This window comes from Ixodes scapularis, unplaced genomic scaffold (genome assembly GCF_016920785.2).
Source record: "Ixodes scapularis isolate PalLabHiFi unplaced genomic scaffold, ASM1692078v2 PGA_scaffold4__175_contigs__length_147842914, whole genome shotgun sequence".
In the NCBI taxonomy this organism is placed as follows: Eukaryota; Metazoa; Arthropoda; class Arachnida; order Ixodida; family Ixodidae; genus Ixodes; species Ixodes scapularis.
This window is the reverse complement of record NW_024609879.1, coordinates 69,375,077-69,394,878: the sequence shown is the minus strand read 5'-3', so window position 1 is coordinate 69,394,878 and position 19,802 is coordinate 69,375,077. Positions and strand designations below refer to the sequence as shown.

The 19,802-nt window shown below is 47.9% G+C and overlaps 1 protein-coding gene across 1 annotated transcript; it reads right to left on the bottom strand.

Moving 5' to 3' along the window:
* Nucleotides 1–12,330: 12,330 nt before the first annotated feature.
* On the bottom strand, nt 12,331–13,689 carry LOC120844745 (zinc finger MYM-type protein 1-like). Its single transcript, XM_040216675.1, has one exon. It carries the CDS (start codon nt 13,687–13,689, stop codon nt 12,331–12,333), a length of 1,359 nt encoding a protein of 452 aa, XP_040072609.1.
* Nucleotides 13,690–19,802: the final 6,113 nt, after the last annotated feature.

Here is a 19,802-nt window from a genome sequence, read left to right as displayed (position 1 = left end):
ACGTGCAGTACCCACATCTCGTGCAGAAACTGCGCATTTCCCCACAGCTCGTGAGAGCTTGTATGGAAACAGCGCATCGGTCTTATACGCAGCATGAGCTCAACTGGGAGGAAGCGTTATGTGAATCATTTGGACAGCATAATGTTTGGCAGCCATCCAGAGGGTAACCATGTAGCAGTATCTTGCTGGTCAGTGCAGCATGACTGCTGACTGGCACCAAGCTGTACGGAGAACCAGCATCGGCATGCGATCGTATAACCACTACGGCGTGGTGCACCTAAAGACCCCAGGCTATACTCCTTTTCACCTAAGGATTCACCGCAGCCTTGCTAGAAGCCGAGAGCGTCATGGGACATCTCGCTCCGTGCGACGCCTTGAACACCTTTGTGTTCGAGGCATTTTAGAGTAGAAGAGAAACCCTAGTATCCCTTGTCTTGTGCATGCACACGCTTCACTGGCTCGTGTCCAGATTGAGCATCATTGATCGAAATAAATGCACACTTTTATTCGTCTTTCGATGTATCGGAACAGTACGTGTTATATATTATTTTATTTTTTGGTTTGCATAAACACGTAAATCATATATTACTTCTCCTTTTCATATACGGCACCTAGTCAATTTTGTCCGTGCTAACTGAATTATTTTATTCGCACGTAATAAAGCCGAGAAAAAAAAAACATTGTACCTTCCATATTTTCGCGACATATTTGGAACTTTGCATCCCATGATTCATTACTGCAACCGCTTATCATATGCTAATTTAAATTTTGGTATATCTTATATCGAACCTGAAAGTTCATTAGAAGGGAAAAGTTTACCATAATATCAACCCACCTTAAAAAAATACAAATATATATATTTTTAAATATTTTTTTTAATTATTTTTTTTGCCATATTGCCTTCCCATTGGCCAAGTTCGATATCTTACTTGCACGAAAAGAACCAGTGAATTATCGGGTGTTACTTTCTTCGAAGTGGCCATCTAAGGTCACTTTGAAGAGATGTTTCTCTTCGAAGTAGAAAAATCTAACAATTTTTCTACTTTTGCTTAATACTACTTAGAATCGCTCCCTAAGGTTAATAACTGAATAAACTTGCCTTAGTAGTTTTTCTTAGGCAATGGCAGTCGCCAATAAAATTCGAGAAATATGAGCATCGTTTATCCCCTCAACTCGGAGCCAGAACAAGTGGCCAGGGTCGCTAAACTCGTCAAGCACAACTTTGTGTCCGAAAGTTGCGGAACGCGCTAATTGGACTCTCGCGCCGCTGACGTCGCGCCGAGCGAGGTGTCAATCATTCGAAGCAAAGTTCATCGAGGCGCGCGTGCGGCGCGTGAGGGGCGCGAGGAGCCCGCTGATTGAACGGCTTCGCCGATGACGTAGCGCCCATTTGTCCCTACATCCCTACGCCAAGCTAAAATTAATGCTTTGCAAATTGTCCCTAGGCGACCTGCTGACGCTCAAAATCCCTCCAAAGTTTGTGTTAACAAGAAACCTCGTTTGTCGAAGTTGTCGCTGACGTCAAAGTGACGTTTCCGAACTTTGCGAGAGCCGCGGTTTGAGCTCGAGATCTTCGCTTCGGATCGAGGCGAAATTAAACTTTGTCAACATGGCGGTGCCGTACGCTGCGGCCGAGCTTATCTTCCGCCACCGTCGGCGTCGCTACTGAGACCACTGGGGACGCCTTTCAACTCCCCGACGACGACTTTCGGCGACAGTACCGGCTATCCAAAGCCGTTGTGCGTTTACTCTGCGACGAGCCTCGTTCGCCGCCTCGGACCGTGGAACGACAAGTTCTCTGCGCGCTCCGGTTCTTCGGAACCGGTAGCTTTCAAGGCATGGTGGCGACTGACGAGCACCTATCAGTCTCCCACATGACTGTGAACCGGGCTGTCAGAGATTTTGCGGCTGCCATCGCTTTTTTTTATTTTATTTTTTTTCTGTAAATCCGAAGAGGTACTAATAAGCTGGTATACAATTCAGAATGTTGGAAAACAAACAAGAACCGGGGTAATTCTTGGGTAAGGTCGAGTCTCCCAGCAGCCGGCAGAATTATTTCCCCCAAATTCTACTGGCAGTCGTCACTCATTGGCGGTCAAATCAGTTCATCGAACGACGTGTCATCGACAGATCGTTTCATCGGCACGCGATGTAATCACATGAAAGAGATTGTCTTCCGTTAGAGGTATATACGCATTAAGCATTTTCCCACCTTTAAACATGTAAGTGGGGTGTCCCATAACTAACACCCTAATAAGTGTAGCGATGGACCTTATAAAAAAAAATGTAAACTTCACACCTTTAAAAATGTGTGATTTTTTAAACACTTTTCTTAAAACGTATGGTAATGCCTACACCTTTTTATAAAGATGTAAAACTACAATACCCCTTCTCGTCAGGCACGCAGCCAAGGGAAGGGGGGGGGGGGCATAAGGCCTGGCCTTCCCGCCCCCCCCCCCCCCCCTTTAACCGAAAATCTGGCTACGTGACTGCTTCTCCTCAGGTGTAATTACCACAGTACATTTCTTTTTTGGGGTGTACACAGTGGCCCGGGACCCATTAATATGACTGAACAAATAAATTAAACAAACGAGTCGCCGAAACAGCACGTTGCTTCTTGGCGAGTGTCGAGGCAATATCGTCCGAAAACCGGCTTCAATATTGGCCGGATGTACGGTTTTGCGCCTCGTCCCTACATCCGGCAGGTATGGGAGTACCGATGCAAATAAACGATTTATGTCTAATAGCACTGGCACCACTGATTTCTTAGGAGGCTAGATCGTGGATAGAGGCCTGTATTGCTGGGGTCGAGCGGCACCACCGGCAGTCATCGCTTGACACAACTCAATTTTATTACGTTAGTAAATTGTTCTCTACCATGAAACTTCTATCATGTTTCCGCAAATAACAGTTAATACTGTGGGCAAGAATATTAAACCCGTTAGAATACCAATCTTGTTTAACTAAATGTTGTGTGGTTGAGGGTCCAGGACTACTTTGTTGGGCGTTAACTGTTATGTGTTTAATGAGACAAGGGCTACCGAGAGTTATTGTGGGGTCATCCGTGATTTCGGAGTCATCAAAGCTCAGCAAACGACAAGTTAGAATGCCTTTACTGGGGATTTTCGCATCGTTTTGACCGCTTGTACATAGTGCTTCATGGTGAGAGCTTTTTCTTTTAACTCCTGTGAGGGCTTCCGTGACAAACTGAAACTCGGAGCGTGCCGTTCAGTCGCTCGACGTGCCATTTATTTAGCAACCGAAGCAAGCGACGTCGGTAAGGTCAATCGTGCTCCGGCCAATTTTTTTTAATCGATGTTCAAACGCTTGACGAATGTCTATTTGATCTCCAAGAACCCGACATAATCATCGCAGCACGTCATAAAATGCTCGCCCTCGAGCACCGCGTACAAGCTTCCAATTTTTACGTGTTTCTCCCTTAGACTTGCGTGTATTGCCTCATGATGTAAAAGGCCAAAGCAACAAGAACGAAAACGAAGGGAGAACTAGACAGGACGCGGCATATTGCCTGTCGTCAAGCAATGGCCGCCGGTGAGGCCAGTGACGGGCTCCCAATTCGCGATACAGATTTGCACTGTGAGAGTTCTAATGCATTACACCCGCCGAGTGCTGCACGGAGAACAGGCCCCGAACGAACTTGCCGAATGCACCCAGTGCAGACTGATGCTGTCGCCATAGATGTTGTAGAAAAGTACCGACCTCAAACCGAAACTAGCGCCTTTTTGTTCGACGTGATGGGTGGGAATGCGAGAGTGCAGTCGCTGCCATCGTTTAAACGTTGGTTGCTGCAACGTGGGACTTACATTTGCGATGACTTCCACTTAAGCAACTCGGCAATCAGAGATATCTACAGACGGCGTGAGTTTCCGAAACCAGTTGACTACAAAACAGCATACGCTTGAGGAAATTGATGGCACTGTACGCGCAAGAGCTTGCTTCGTTTTAAGCATAATATTATGAGTGAATTACTGAAAGGATACGGCTTAAATCTAGTTCTTTGGAACAGCTAGCAATACGTTTCGTAAGACTTTTTATTTCCCTGGCATTGAGAACGAGAGCTTTCTCCAAACAAAATATGACGGGGCGAGATAGCTGCCGTTCAAATATGACGTTGCTTGAGTCTCGGGCAACGTCTCCATGTTTAGCCTTCCCGGACGCTGAGTGAATCCGTCGCAGGTTTTTGCTGTGGGAGCTTTGTCGAAAAATGTTGCACTTTTCACCCATACACAAATGATGCTAGATCTCGCGGCCCCTGTGGTTGTCCTGGGCCTTTCATTACACACTGGTAGGTTTCAGCGCCTGTACGGCTACAAAACGACTCAAATTTCGCAAATAAAAGACGGGCCGTCGATTCCTTTCTTCGTGAAATATCAGAGGCTTACAATTCAAGCTCGCGTTTGAGTTTCTGGCCCGCGGGACACGATTTCGAGCAGAAAACCACCTTTTTCTTTCAGTTCCGCTGTGCGAATGCCTCATCGTAGCAGACGAACTCTCGTCGTCTGCTCTCGCTCCTCGCCTGGGCGAGGCATGACGGGATTGTCGGCGCTAGAGAGCCCAAAGACGACGTACAGCGAGCGGCGTGAACGCTCGCCTCCCCGCGCTATCTCGTGCACTCGTGCACCGCCTAGGGATCGCGGGGGATTTTTCGTCAAAAGTTGCGAAGTTGAGCGCGCGCAGGAAGGAGGAAACCTTGCGGCGTTCTTTTGGTCACTCCCCCCGCTACGTCAAAAAGCGAAGAATGTTTTGCTCCACGAGTTTAGCTACCCAGGTGGCATGGTGCCTATATCCTATACCTTCAGCGTTAATCATGCCCACGTGCTGGAGTTGACAAAGTAGAGACCGCGTGCTGAGCTCCGGGCATTGCTAGAGTTCAGCTATCCTCATCACCGCAGTGGTTGGACACGAGCCACTACCCGAGTGTCCGCCGAGGCATTCATTGTTACGAGCTGAAGTCGAGTGCTCACGCAGTTCTCGTGCCCAATCCATGCATGAGCGGCGCTCGAGTGTCGTTGGTCAAGTGGTTTCAATTCCACAATCACGTCATCCAGCTTTGCAAAGGCAAGACTGAAAGAAGTAGTGCCGTTTTATCTTCGCAATTTCACAATTTCCCCACGACAAAGAAGTTTCTGAATCAGTGGCGGTCTGTGCGAGCATACTTGTGCCAGACTGGGACCAGTACGAACCGGCAAGGTCAGGAACGTTCCAACCCGACAACGTTTCGTGACCCATTCAAAGGGGCCGTGGAATGATTTTAATGTTCAAGGAATCTGGTGCGTGTCACTTTCGCTTAACTTTCGGTTAGTAAAACAAAAACAAAAAAAAAGGAAAGAAAGAAAGCACGTTTTGAGTTTTCTAAATGTCGCGAGTGTGCGGAGAAATCGCGAAGAGAAAAGGGGACTATTTTCCATACTGCAGCCGCTTGTGCCGGCCGAGAAAACTACGCGCGTGACGTGAACTGGTTGAAAGTGTATTGAGTTAGCAAGCTCAGTAAGTGTCTGCTCGATTTGAGGCTAATTTTTTCAAATGTTGTCGTGAAAACGTGAAGAGACGCGTCAAAAGCCTGATAGTCTTGATTTTCTTTACGCAAAGTTCTATGGCGTCATCTACCCGAAGCCAAGAAAAGCGCTCTCCCATATCCATCGACACGAAACTGGGTGTCTTCGTGGGTGCCCCCCTTGAGTCGGTTTTTCGGCCGCAAACCGGAAAACGGTGCGTATTTGAGCGGCGCATCAAACTTAAATCTGTTTCGCTTTTTTTTTTAACTAAAACTAAGGCGCCAATCAAAAATCGTTTACGGATCTTTATTGTGCAACGCCTCTTCGCTACTAGGGATGAGTGGTGAGGGGCCTTTTGTGACCCCTTTGCAATATTAAAGGACCCATGAAACGAATTTTGGGCTGGAGTAAATCAATTTATATTGGGATTTTACTAATAGCACATCGTTCAGTGGGCCAAAAGAACAAAGGTAGAAAGTCAGAAGCCTGACTTTCGCTACAAATATTTGCAAAACATAGCGGACTATTTCGTACCTCCTTCCCTTCGTAAACTCTCCGCCTTTTCACTGTGATACATCCGCGGACCCCGCAGCGCGTCACCGGGCTACTAGCCACCATAACCGGGCCCCCGCAGCGCGTCACCAGGGCCCAAGCGCACGTCACACGACACCGGACCTCACTTCATCCCTTTACCCCTAAGCTGACATTGCGGTGGAAGCTACGCGCTTGCCGGACCAATCAGCCGCCTCCCTTTCATCACCTGACCTCATTCTCTGCGGGTCGGTATGCGCGAGAGGGCGTGATCACGTGGAAAATGTGTGGCTGGCCCAACGAGCACGTAGCTTCCACAGCACTGTCAGCTTCGGGGTGAACGGGGTGGGGAAAGCAACTAGTCGGAATTTTGAGCGACGGGCTAATCTTCTAGGGGGACAATGGCTGTGTCCGGGCTACACAAGCGAGATTCCGAGCAAGAGGGGACTCCCTTCTTTTCGACTTCTTGAACTGTTTGGTACAATGCGCGATTTATGAGTTGAGGAGGAAAGCTAAACAGAAAAAAGTTGAAAAAGCGTTTCATGACTCCTTTAAAGGCCGGCGTACACTTCGCGCTTTCTACTTTTGCCCCCCTCCCCCTTTCCCCATATCCTCTCCACTTCTACCCTCGCCCCAACTTGGCTCCCCTCGCAGCTTAGGAGAGTGGAGCGCTAAGAGGATTATCTTCCCTGCAGAAAACCGAGGTTGTACGTCGGCCTTTAAGCGGCAGTTCTCGAGTACTTGTAGCTCTCGACATACAATGGATCTCTCGACTCGTGTCTGCCGAGTTAAGTGATCCAACGCGTAAAGATTCATTATTGGACCTTCTGACTCGTTGGACCTTTTGACTGGTTGGACCTCTTGACTCGTCGTGGATCTTTTGACTCGTTGGATCTCTTGGCTCGTTGGATCTCTTGACCCACATTGGATCTTTTGACTCGGGTCTGGCGAGTCAAAAGATCCAACGAGTCAAGAGATCCATTATTGGACCTTTTGACACGTTGGATCTTTTGACTCGTTGGATCTCTTGACCAGAAGCGGGGCCGGGGCGCTTCTGGTCAAGAGATCCAACGAGTCAAAAGATCCAACGAGTCAAAAGGTCCAATAATGGATCTTATGACTCGTTGGATCTTTTGACTCGCCAGACCAGAGTCAAAAGATCCAATCTGGGTCAAGAGATCCAACGAGCCAAGAGATCCAACGAGTCAAAAGATCCACGAAGAGTCAAGAGGTCCAACGAGTCAAAAGGTCCAACGAGTCAGAAGGTCCAATAGTGAATCTTTTCACGCGTTGGATCTCTTGACTCGGCAGACACGAGTCAAAGGATCCATTGTGGGTCGAGAGCTACAATTACTCGAGAACTGCCGCTTCATGTTGCAAAGGGTCGCAAAAAGCCCCTCAACACTTATCCCCTAGTAGCGCGGAGGCGTTGCACAATAAAGATCTATAAACGATTTTTGACTTGGCGCCTTAGTTTTTGGTTAAAAAAAAAAAAAAAAAAAGCGAAACAGATTTAAGTTTGATGCGTCGCTCAACCACGCACCGTTTTCCGGTTTGCGGCCTAAAAAACCGACTCAAGGGAGGCACCCGCGGAGACATCCAGTTTCCTGTCGGTGGCTATATGGGCATTGGGGAGGGAGCGTTTTTCTTCGCTTCGGGTACATGGTGCCACTAAAACTTTGCGTAAAAAATTTTAATACTATCAGGCTTTTGACGCGTCTGTTCACGTTTTCACGACAACATGTGAAGAAATTAGCCTCAAATCGAACTGACACTTCCCTACCTGCTACTTTCAACCAGTTCACGTCACGCGCGTAGTTTTCTCGACCGGCACAAGCGGCTGCAGGACGGAAAATAGCCCCCTTCCCTCTTCGCGATTTCTCCGCACACTCGCGACATTTAGAAAACTCAACGCGTGCTATCTTTCTTTTTCCTTTTTTTTTTTTACTAAGCGAAAGTTAAGCGAAAGTGACACGCGCCAGATTCTTCGAACATTAAAATCCTTACACGGCCCCTTTAAAGGGGTCGTGAAGCGTTATCGGGTTGGAACGTTCATGACCTTGCCGGTTCGTACTGGTCCCCAGCCTGGCACAAGTATGCTCGCACAGACCGCCACTGATTCAGAAACTTCTTTGTCGCGGGGAACTACTTCTTTCAGTCTTGCCTTTGCAAAGCTAGATGACGTGATTGTGAAATCGAAACCACTTGACTGACGACACTCGAGCGCGGCTCATGCATGGATCAGACAAGAGAACTACATGAGCACTTGACTTCAGCTCGTAACAATCAATGCCTCGGCGGACACTCGGGTTGTGGCTCGTGTCCAACCACTGCGCTGATGAGAATAGCTGAACTCTAACAATGCCTGGAGCTCAGCACGCGTTCTCTACTTTGTCAAACCCAGCACGCTTGTAAGATTAACGTTGAAGGTATAGGATAGGCCCCATGCCACGTGGCCGCTTGTTTTTCTGGCTCCGATTTGAGGGGATAAATGATGCTCATATTTCTCGAATTTTATTTGGGACTGCCGCATTTGCTAGAAAGAACAACTAAGGCAAGTTTATTCAGTTATTAACGTTAGGGAGCGATTCTAAGTAGTATTTAGCGAAAGTAGAAAAATTGTTAGATTTTTCTACTTCGAAGAGCAACACCTCTTCGAAGTGCCCTTAGATGGCCACTTTGAAGAGAGCAACTCCCGATAATTCACCGGTTCTTTTCGTGCAGGTAAGATATCGAACTTGGCCCATGGGAAGGCGGTATAACAAAAAAAAAATTAAATAATAATAATAATAATATATATATATATATATATATGAACGAATATGTGCAGATGAATGAACCGTACTTAATTTAATGAATCAAAGAATCGAAGTTTCCAGGAACCCGCCGAAAGCCAAAAATTGGCGGAGCCAGGATTTGAACTCTGGGCCTCCCAATGTCCGGTCGGGTGTGCTAACCACTACACCACTCCACCTTGGCTTTCTGGCGTTTCCTACCTGTCTTATTAATGCACAAGAAACGAAATGTATCCAATCGGAGGTGTTCTGGAAACACACGCCGCCGCGTGGAACGCGGTACGACGCTTAGTGTCACGTGGTACGTGCTCGTTTGTGCTCCAGAAATCCTCCCACTGTTTGTCTCGCCCCGTGTACATGTAGTATTCTTTGTTTATGAGCTTTTAGAGACACGGTATCATCATCATCTGCGAGAATCAAGAGCCACGTTATTGAATATACAACACGGGCACTTCACGTCATCGTACGTGGTCTCCGAGGAGGATATGAACGAATATGTGCAGATGAATGAACCGTACTTAATTTAATGAATCAAAGAATCGAAGTTTCCAGGAACCCGCCGAAAGCCAAAAATTGGCGGAGCCAGGATTTGAACTCTGGGCCTCCCAATGTCCGGTCGGGTGTGCTAACCACTACAACACTCCACCTTGGCTTTCTGGCGTTTCCTACCTGTCTTATTAATGCACAAGAAACGAAATGTATCCAATCGGAGGTGTTCTGGAAACACACGCCGCCGCGTGGAACGCGGTACGACGCTTAGTGTCACGTGGTACGTGCTCGTTTGTGCTCCAGAAATCCTCCCACTGTTTGTCTCGCCCCGTGTACATGTAGTATTCTTTGTTTATGAGCTTTTAGAGACACGGTATCATCATCATCTGCGAGAATCAAGAGCCACGTTATTGAATATACAACACGGGCACTTCACGTCATCGTACGTGGTCTCCGAGGAGGATATGAACGAATATGTGCAGATGAATGAACCGTACTTAATTTAATGAATCAAAGAATCGAAGTTTCCAGGAACCCGCCGAAAGCCAAAAATTGGCGGAGCCAGGATTTGAACTCTGGGCCTCCCAATGTCCGGTCGGGTGTGCTAACCACTACACCACTCCATATATATATATATTATATATATATTAATATATATATAATATATATATATATATATTAATATATATATTAATATATATATATATATATATATATATATATATATTTTTTTTTTAAGGCGGGTTGATAGTATGGTGAACTTTTCTCTTCTATTAAACTTTCAGGTTCGATATAAGATATATCGAAATTTAAGTTAGCATTTGATAAGCGGTTGCAGTAATGGATCATGGGATGCAAGGTTCCAAATATGTCGAGAAAATATGGAAGGTACTATGCTGTTTTTTCCTCGGCATTATTACGTGCGAATAAAATAATTCAGTTTGCACGTACAAAATTGACTAGGTGCCGTATATGAAAAGGAGAAGTAATATATGATTTACGTGCTTATGCAAACCAAAAAAATAAAATAATACATATACACGTACTATCGCGATACATCGAAAGACGAATAAAAGTGTACATTTCTTTTGATCAATGCTGCTCAACTTGGACACGAGCCAGTGAAGCGTGTTCATGCATAGCAAGACAAGGGGTACTTGAATTCTTCTATTTTAAAATGCCTCAAACGCAAAGCTGTTCAAGGCGTCGCGCGGAGCGAGATCTCCCATGACGCTCTCGGCTTCTAGCATAGGCTGCGGTGAATCCTTAGGTGAAACGGAGTATAGCCTGGAGTCTTCAGGTGCACCACGCAGTAGTGGTTATACGAACGCACGCCGATGCTGGTTCTTCGTACAGCGTGAAGCCAGTCAGCAGTCATGCTGCACTGGCTGGCAAGATGCTGCGACCATGGGCGTCCACAGAACTTTTTTCCAGGGGGGGGGCGGGGGGGGGGGGGGGCACCCGTGCACATAAAGGGCCGGGGAAAGGGGGGGGGGGGGGGTTAAGGGAAAAGAACTTGCCAAAGATGCGCGATTTCCGGTGTAAACTTCAAGGATAAAAAAAAAATATTAGAAACGGCAAGGTAAACTGCCAAGCTTAAAAAAGAGACTGGATTTTGTTATTGAACAAAGCGTTAAGTTTAATTATTCAACAGTAAGAAAGCACACAACAAACAGAGGGACAAAAACAGACATGTACAAGCTTTCAGTGAAAGCTTGTACATGTCTGTTTTTGTCCCTCTGTTTGTTGTGTGCTTTCTTACTGTTACATCTGTCCCAACACGCTCGTCAAAGTCTTAATTATTCAAATTGCAGAAAAATTATTAAAAATACTCTGTGAACGTGAGTTCGCGGCTCACGCGAACTGATGACCAGCACACAACACAAAATGTTCACCAACATGCGACTGTAGTTAGTCTTCCTTGAATAACAGCTGCAGACGCCTTGGATTTTTCTGGGCAAATTGCGTGATTACACGGGTGATAAAGTCGTCCTTGTGTTTCATTACACGCTCCCGGTGTACGCTCATCATACAAAGGCCGTCCAGCCTATCGTTCCTCATAGTTGAACGTAGCCACGTCTTCACTCTCCTTAGTGTACTGAACGAGCGTTCGACAGTGCAGGTGGTAACTGGTAAGGCAAGTGCCACCTCGATGGCGTTTGCGACAGCGGGGAAGAACGTCTTTGCCTGAAGCAGAAGTTCGGGATAAGATATTTCTGAGCAGTCCTCAGTTCTGTTGAGCCACATCTCATACCAGGAGATGCCCTCTTCCTTGAAGTTTTCGATGCCGTAAAAGCCTTGGAGTTCATCGGCGAGAAGAGCAAACTCAACGCGACTCAAGTGCTTCATTCTTGCTGGATGCAGCTGGAGAAGTCTGTAGCTCTTCTTGTTGCTTTCAGAAAAGCGGCGAGCCAAAGAAGCATTGAGAGAGTCCAATTACGGCACATATATTGCCACGCGGTAATACTCTTCCGGCAACTGTATCCCGTAGTTGTCTCGGTGGGCCTGCCGTGAGGCTTGTCTGGGTACAGATATCAACACGCTTAGATGATTGGCCGCTTGACTTGCTGTCTTCATGATATCCGAGAACTGCTCTTCAGCGTTGGTCCGGTGGCCGCGAAAAATATTCTGCAGCTCAGTGATATGGTTGTGTACAGAATGGAAATTCATGGATACACTCTGCAAAATGTTCGTAACGGGTTCCAGCCGTGCGCTGTACTTCGCGACAATGTGCAAACAGACGATGAAAGATGAGCTCGTTGTTGCGCAGTGGAGGATATGAGCGCGTTCCCTTGTTGCAGCATTCGAGCTTGATTCCATTGATGCCAGGTCCTGGAGCGCTTCGACTATGGCCACGTAATGCTCAGAGAAGATCCGAATTGACTTGTATTTTGCAGACCACCTTGTTTCACACAGCATCGGAATGTTGGGCACCAATTTCCTTCGGAGCACGCTCTCACGGAAGAAGTTTTGGTTTGTTTGATGACCCCAATCATGTTTCAAATTTCAGAGACCTCGTTCAGATCGTTGATCACGAGATTGAGTTTGTGGCTTGCGCAGTGGAAGAATAGTGCCTTAGGAAGCTCTTTCTGTATTATTCTGTTTACTCCAGCTTCTTTTCCAGCCATTGTAGAGCATCCATCGCATCCCTGTCCAACGAGGTTGGACAGAATCAGCCCGGCATCCTTCAAAAACTTCAAGATTGTAGCGGCGATGCAAGCGGAGTTCAGTTGTTCCAGCTCTAAAAATCCCATAAACTGCTCCCGAACGAATGCCTCGGTTCCCGCCTTGTCAATAAAGCGAATCCCTATAGACAGCTGTTCTGTTCCTCCAATGTCCGCCGTTTCGTTCGCAAGGACGGAGAAAGCCAACGCTGTGTTAGCTTCGGACACAATTTGCTCTCTCAGGATGTCGCCACAGATTGTGATGATCTCGTTCTGGATCCGGACAGAAGTGTACTTTGCGTTGCCAGCACAAGAAGCGAAGTGTTCCTGAAGTCGAGCATCTCCAGCTTCCACCCGAAAATCAAGGAGATCATTGAAGACTCCACTGTCAGACTGCTTCCCGGGAATAGGCAAGTCATGCATTGCGCAAAAGATGATGGTGGAAACTATAGGAAATAGTTTCTCGCGGTTCTTTTCAACTTGGTGATGCAGTGCTCTGTTCAGCTGCTGTGCAACGGGTAGCTGCTTGCTCATCATTACATTCATAAAGCCTTGTGAGGCTGCCATTGCTTCCTGGTGCCATTGGGACTTTACGTGATCCCTGCACGCCTCATGCATCTCTTTGTAGTTCATGAAAGCACGCACGATAAAGCTACCTTGAGTGCCGCGGTGAACATTCGGGGGAAAAGTGACGCAGTAACGGCAAAGGGCGCCTTTTGCTGTCGCTGAGTACGCAAGCCAAGGGGAGTAATCTGCCAGCCATTGGTAGCGGAAACTTCTTTTGACAGATGTTACATCTTTCTTAAAGTCGTACTTAACATCTGGCGTCCATGGGTCTTTAAGAAGGCGTAACTTCAAAGAGTCCGGGATGCTCGGGTGTTTAGCTTTGTCTAGAAACTCTCCCAAGTCATAATTATTAAAGACCCGAGTTGCTTCCTTGCTGGTGTCACCTTGGTTTAAACCCAAACAAGGGGAAGGGGAATCATCGTAGCTTACTACGTCGTGGGAGCTCACCGTTGGTGCAGTCCCTCCCGTAGACTCGACGATGTCAGCTGCTGTCTGCTGATGAAAGCTTGCTTCACTTTGGTCAGATGTGGCAACGTTGAAACATGTCACACCAGGATCTTCAGCAGGACAACTTGATAACACTTCGTCACACATCCGCTGACGCTTGAAGAAGTGTCGAATGTCCATTGTTTCGGATCGCGCAAGGCAAAGGTGACTAGAGAGTGCCTCGTGGGAGATGGCGAACAGGCGAAATGGACGGATTGATTGTAACGGACACAGTGAACAGTCATAGCGGGCAGTAGCTTACGTCTTTGGAATCGTTGTTTGTTCAATTCTTCACTCCACGCCAGCAAATCCCAGCATGGCGTACAGAACACCGAAGCCCGCGCAGTACCGGCAGATCGCAGTCGTGTCGATGACTATGCGGCTACCCTGGTGTTTTTGTTGCTTTCATTCGTCTGAAGTGTCTGACACTCGCTCTTATACACAGAAAACAAGGCAAGGTATATTATGTCACGTATTAAAGACTTTCAGCAATAAAAACAGCGTATATAATTAATTAACCTTACTATTAAGATAGATAACAATTCATCAAATTTGGTTTCGGTTTGATTTAACTGGAATCTAAAAATGATGGCGTAGCAACTTAGTTTCGTTGAAACGGTTCGTATTAAAAGGTACTACTCCCTCAAACTTGAATGCAGTACAAGTTTTTCCAGGGGCGGATTTATGGTTCAGGTTTTGAGGGTTTGGGATGGGGGGGGGGGGGATACAAAGAGATGTGAAGCCACGTGCGAATGGTACTTTGTTCCCCCGAAATGTTGTGGGCAATTTGATACAAAAACTCTACTGTACGATGCAAAATCCATGAAATTCATAAGAAAAAAATAGCATCGAACTTTCAGCTTAGAATTGTCCTCTATCATAAATATCTTCAATAGCCAGCCAGTGTTTCCTTCACCACCGGGACCTGACGGGCTAGATCAGTCATAATATGTGACATGTAAAGTCGGCTCGCAATCCTAAAGGGCGTTTTGTACGGATAGGGCGGACTTCTTGTCATATGGAGAACTCCAGTGTGTTGGAAAAAGTTGAGTAGCTTTTTACCAATGCATACTCAAACTAAAAAAAAAAAAAAATGCTCCAAAGTTGTAGGGGGGGGGGGGGGGCAACCGCCCCCCCTTGCCCCCCCTTCCGGACGCCCATGGCTGCGACATGTTGACCCTCTGGATGGCTGCCAAACATTATGCTGTCCAAATGATTCACATAATTTTCCTCCCAGTTGAGCTCATGCTGCGTGTAGACCAATGCGCTGTTTCCATACAAGCCCCCACGAGGTATGGCAAAAGGCGCAGTTTCCACACGAGGTGTGGGTACTGCACGTGCGCAGGGAGCGCGTCAAGTGGACCGTTTGTGCGTGCGCAATGCCTATAGCAGCACCACCTGAGGGGCGGGACGTCAGCACCGCGTGTTGGTCTATACGTGGCTCGTCATTCAGTCACCGATTAACAGTTCGTTGATTTCTAAATTCGAGAAACATTCTATGTCCCTGTGACCGTGCAGCGTGCACAATTCTCGGGAAATTCCTGAGCTAGTCAAGCATACCGCACGAATAAATGGCGTTGGTCACCAGCCGACTGAAATGTAAAATGCACAACGCCGTGACACAGCCAGCCATTCAGGATCCCGAAACCTTTCATCCCCGAGGCCACTGTATCCTCTTCTCTCATCTGCCTTTTCTGCTGCTGCTTTATCAGTCGCGGGATCCCACCCCGCTGCAGTGCAGTGACCGTCACACCTCTCCTTGCCATTCGAAAGTCGTCATACATCGAAGTTTTGCTTTTCTTTCTTTCGTGCTCTTCTTCAAAGTCCTTCCTCCCCCTTCCCGGTGATCGGGCAGGGAGTCAAGAGGTCCAACGAGTCAAAAGGTCCAATAATGGATCTTTTGACTCGTTGGATCTTTTGACTCACCAAACACGAGTCAAGAGATCCAATGTGGGTCGAGAGGTCCAACGAGTCAAGAGATACAACGAGTCAAAAGATCCACGGCGAGTCAAGAGGTCCAACGAGTCAAAAGGTCCAACGAGTCAGAAGGTCCAATAATGGATCTTTTGACGCGTTGGATCTTTTGACTCGTTGGACCTCTTGACTCGGAATCGGGCCGGGGGGGGGGGGGGGGGGGGGGGTTGGGGTTGAGCAAATTTATTAACACACACCACGAACCGAGGCTTTGTTAATACATTTAACATCACGTGCTGTTTATACACCTGCTAATTGTATTGCAGCAATTAAGCTCAATTAATTTTTACTAAAAGTAATATATCTCTTATGGTAAATGTGTTATTAAATGTGTCAAAGTTGAAAACATAAATATCGACTGTAGCGTAACTCAATGCATCAGATAAAAATAAGAAACATTAAATCTTTTTCGGGTTATTGTTTCCTGTCAACGCTTACTTTTATCAACATAGTCAAACACAAAGTTTTAACATTATGTTCTCTTTCGACCGTTCCGAGTTGCAGGCTCTGCCTTCTGTGGCTGTGTTAACTAAAACAAAGATCCACAGCAACCCTTTTGCATTGACAGAGCGATTTGAAAATGATTACAATATTTTATATTGAAACTTTTGGCAAGCAATCTTTCTTAGAATAATTTGCCACCAACGGGAGAGGCACAACGGAGCATGCGCGCCAGTTCTCCTTCAAAAACGACGGTCACTTCCCGGAATGCTTGGATAGAAAATGGCGTACCATTGCTATTCATAAGATTACCAGCGACCTCCGGGCTTCCCCGTGCCCCATTGTTCGGCACCGCCATAAGTTGCAGAGTGAATTTTACGACAGTATGAAATGCGGGACATTTTGAAGATTTGGGAATTCGCTTGCGGGACGCGGGACACAAGCCCTCAATGCGGGACAGTCCCGCGAGCCGCGGGACGGGTGGTCACCCTATCCCTGCCCGATCACCGGGAAAGGGAAGGAAGGACTTTGAAGAAAAGCAGGAAAGAAAGAAAAGCAGAACTACGATGAATGACGACTTTCGAATGGCAAAGAGGGGCGTGACGGTCACTGCACTGCAGCGGGGTCAGATCCCGCGACTAATAACAAAGCAACAAAAAAAGGGGAGATAAGAGAAGAGGATACAGGGGCCTCGGGGATGAAAAGTGTCGGGATCCTGAATGGCTGGCTGTGTCACGGCGTTGTGCATTTTCCATTTCGATCGGCTGGTGGCCAACGCCATTTATTCGTGCGGTATGCTTGACTAACTCAGGAATTTCCCGAGAGTTATGCACGTTACACGGTCGTAGGGACGCAAATTGTTTCTTGAATTTAGAAATCAACGAACTGTTAATCGGTGACTGAATTACAAGGCACGTATAGACCAACACGCGGTGCTGACGTCCCGCCCCTGCGGTGCGGCTGCTATCGGTATTGCGCACATACAAACGGTCCACTTGACGCGCTTCCTGTGCACGTGCAGTACCCACATCTCGTGCAGAAACTGCGCATTTCCCCACAGCTCGCGAGGGCTTGTATGGAAACAGCGCATTGGTCTTATACGCAGCATGAGCTCAACTGGGAGGAAGAGTTATGTGAATCATTTGGACAGCATAATGTTTGGCAGCCATCCAGAGGGTCAACATGTAGCAGTATCTTGCTGGTCAGTGCAGCATGACTGCTGACTGGCACCACGCTGTACGGAGAACCAGCATCGGCGTGCGATCGTATAACCACTACGGCGTGGTGCACCTAAAGACCCCAGGCTATACACCTTTTCACCTAAGGATTCACCGCAGCCTTGCTAGAAGCCGAGAGCGTCATGGGACATCTCGCTCCGCGCGACGCCTTGAACACCTTTGTGTTCGAGGCATTTTAGAGTAGTAGAAAAACCGTAGTACCCCTTGTCTTGCTGTGCATGCACACGCTTCACTGGCTCGTGTCCAGGTTGAGCAGCATTGATCAAAAAAAAAATGCACACTTTTATTTGTCTTTCGATGTATCGCGATAGTACGTGTTATATATTATTTTATTTTTTTGGTTTGCATAAAAACGTAAATCATATATTACTTCTTCTTTTCATATACGGCACGTAGTCAGTTTTGTCCGTGCAAATTGAATTATTTTATTCGCACGTAATAAAGCCGAGGAAAAAACCACATTGTACCTTCCATATTTTCGCGATATATTTGGAACTTTGCATTCCATGAACCATTACTGCAACCGCTTATCAAATGCTAATTTAAATTTCAATATATTTTATATCGAACCTGAAAGTTCATTAGAAGGGAAAAGTTAACCATAATATTGTCACGAATTAAGGCGACGAGAAAGAAAAGAGTAAACTGAAAATAAAGGTTTAATGGGCGAACTTGTGCCAAACAAAAAGAAGTAACGGAAGAGCGTCGAGGCAGCAGAAAAGCGGGCGGCGATTCGGCGGCACTACAGAGCGCTAGCGAGACTGAGACTGACTCGGCAAGGTCGCGCGCAGTTGCTTATCTACCGTGCGTCACTATCTCGAAAGTTCGGCAAGGAAGGTTCGAGCGTCGCGCTCTCGGGGTGAGGATGAACTGGCACTTTCGAGAATAACAAAGCAGAGGGAAAGTTACGTCTGCTGCGAGAATGACCGGGAATCTTCTAGAAGACCGTGACCGAGCGTTGACTTCTCGGCTCTGCGGGTGGCATTATCCCCCCTTTAAAAGTGCATCGCCCCGATGCAAAACGAAAGGAAAACGGAAATGGCTAAAACAATTACGGCGAAACAAAACAAACATGCAGTTTCACAATCCTAACGCGCGTAGAACGGCTTGAGTCGAACTACGTGGACGACTTCGGGTCGTGGCTGGCGGCGTCTTGATGGGCGAGTTCCGTCGGGGAGCACCTCGTAGTTTAAGTCCCCAAGGCGGCGGATGACCTTGTAGGGTCCGAAGTAGCGTTTTAACAGTTTCTCGCTGAGGCCGCGGCGGCGAATGGGCGTCCACACCCATACCCTGTCTCCGGGCTGGAACTCCACGTCGCGGCGGCGAAGGTTGTACCGGCCAGAGTCCACACGTTGCTGGTCCTTAATTCGAAGACGGGCTAGCTGGCGTACTTCTTCTGCTCGTTGGGTGACCAGCTGGGCGTCGTCAGTGCCGTCGTCCGTCGGGTCGTGGGGCAGCATGGCGTCGAGCATCGTCGTCACCTTTCTGCCGTGCACCAGCTGAAAGGGTGTAATCCCGGTAGTTTCTTGAATCGCCGTGTTGTACGCAAACGTGACGTAGGGCAACACTTCATCCCACGTCTTGTGTTCCACGTCCACGTACATTGAAATCATGTCGGCGATGGTCTTGTTTAGTCGCTCCGTCAGCCCGTTTGTCTGCGGGTGGTATGCCGTGGTCCGGCGGTGGTCGGTGTGGCTCAGGCGGAGTATCTCTTGTGTCAGTTGCGCCATGAACGAGGATCCTCGGTCCGTAATCAGGACTTGGGGAGCGCCGTGTCGGAGGACGATAGACTCCACGAAGAACTTGGCTACTTCCACGGCGGTCGTCGACGGGAGTGCTTTTGTCTCGGCGTACCTGGTGAGATAATCAGTTGCCACGATTATCCACCGGTTTCCCTGCGTCGACGGTGGGAAAGGTCCGAGAAGATCCATTCCAACCTGCTGGAATGGTGCAGTCGGGGGCGCGATCGGTTGCAGGAGACCTGCCGGCTTCGTCGGTGGTTTCTGCTGCTTCTTGGCATTCTTGGCCCTCGCCAACTCACGCTGGTTCTCACGCGTCATGCTGGGGGCTAGGTTCTACGGCGTATCCGGGAGACCACGGGACGCAGAAGCACTGGAGACTCTCCCCAACCGAGGGTAGGTAGTTTTTGGGGTTACGAGGCTTCCACCCCGGGGGAAACTCCCAAAAACTACCTACCCTCGGTTGGGGAGAGTCTCCAGTGCTTCTGCGTCCCGTGGTCTCCCGGATACGCCGTAGAACCTAGCCCCCAGCATGACGCGTGGGAACCAGCGTGAGTTGGCGAGGGCCAAGAATGCCAAGAAGCAGCAGAAAAGCGGGCGGCGATTCGGCGGCACTACAGAGCGCTAGCGAGACTGAGACTGACTCGGCAAGGTCGCGGGCAGTTGCTTATCTACCGTGCGTCACTATCTCGAAAGTTCGGCAAGGAAGGTTCGAGCGTCGCGCTCTCGGGGCGAGGATGAACTGGCACTTTCGAGAATAACAAAGCAGAGGGAAAGTTACGTCTGCTGCGAGAATGACCGGGAATCTTCTAGAAGACCGTGACCGAGCGTTGCCTTCTCGGCTCTGCGGGTGGCAATATCA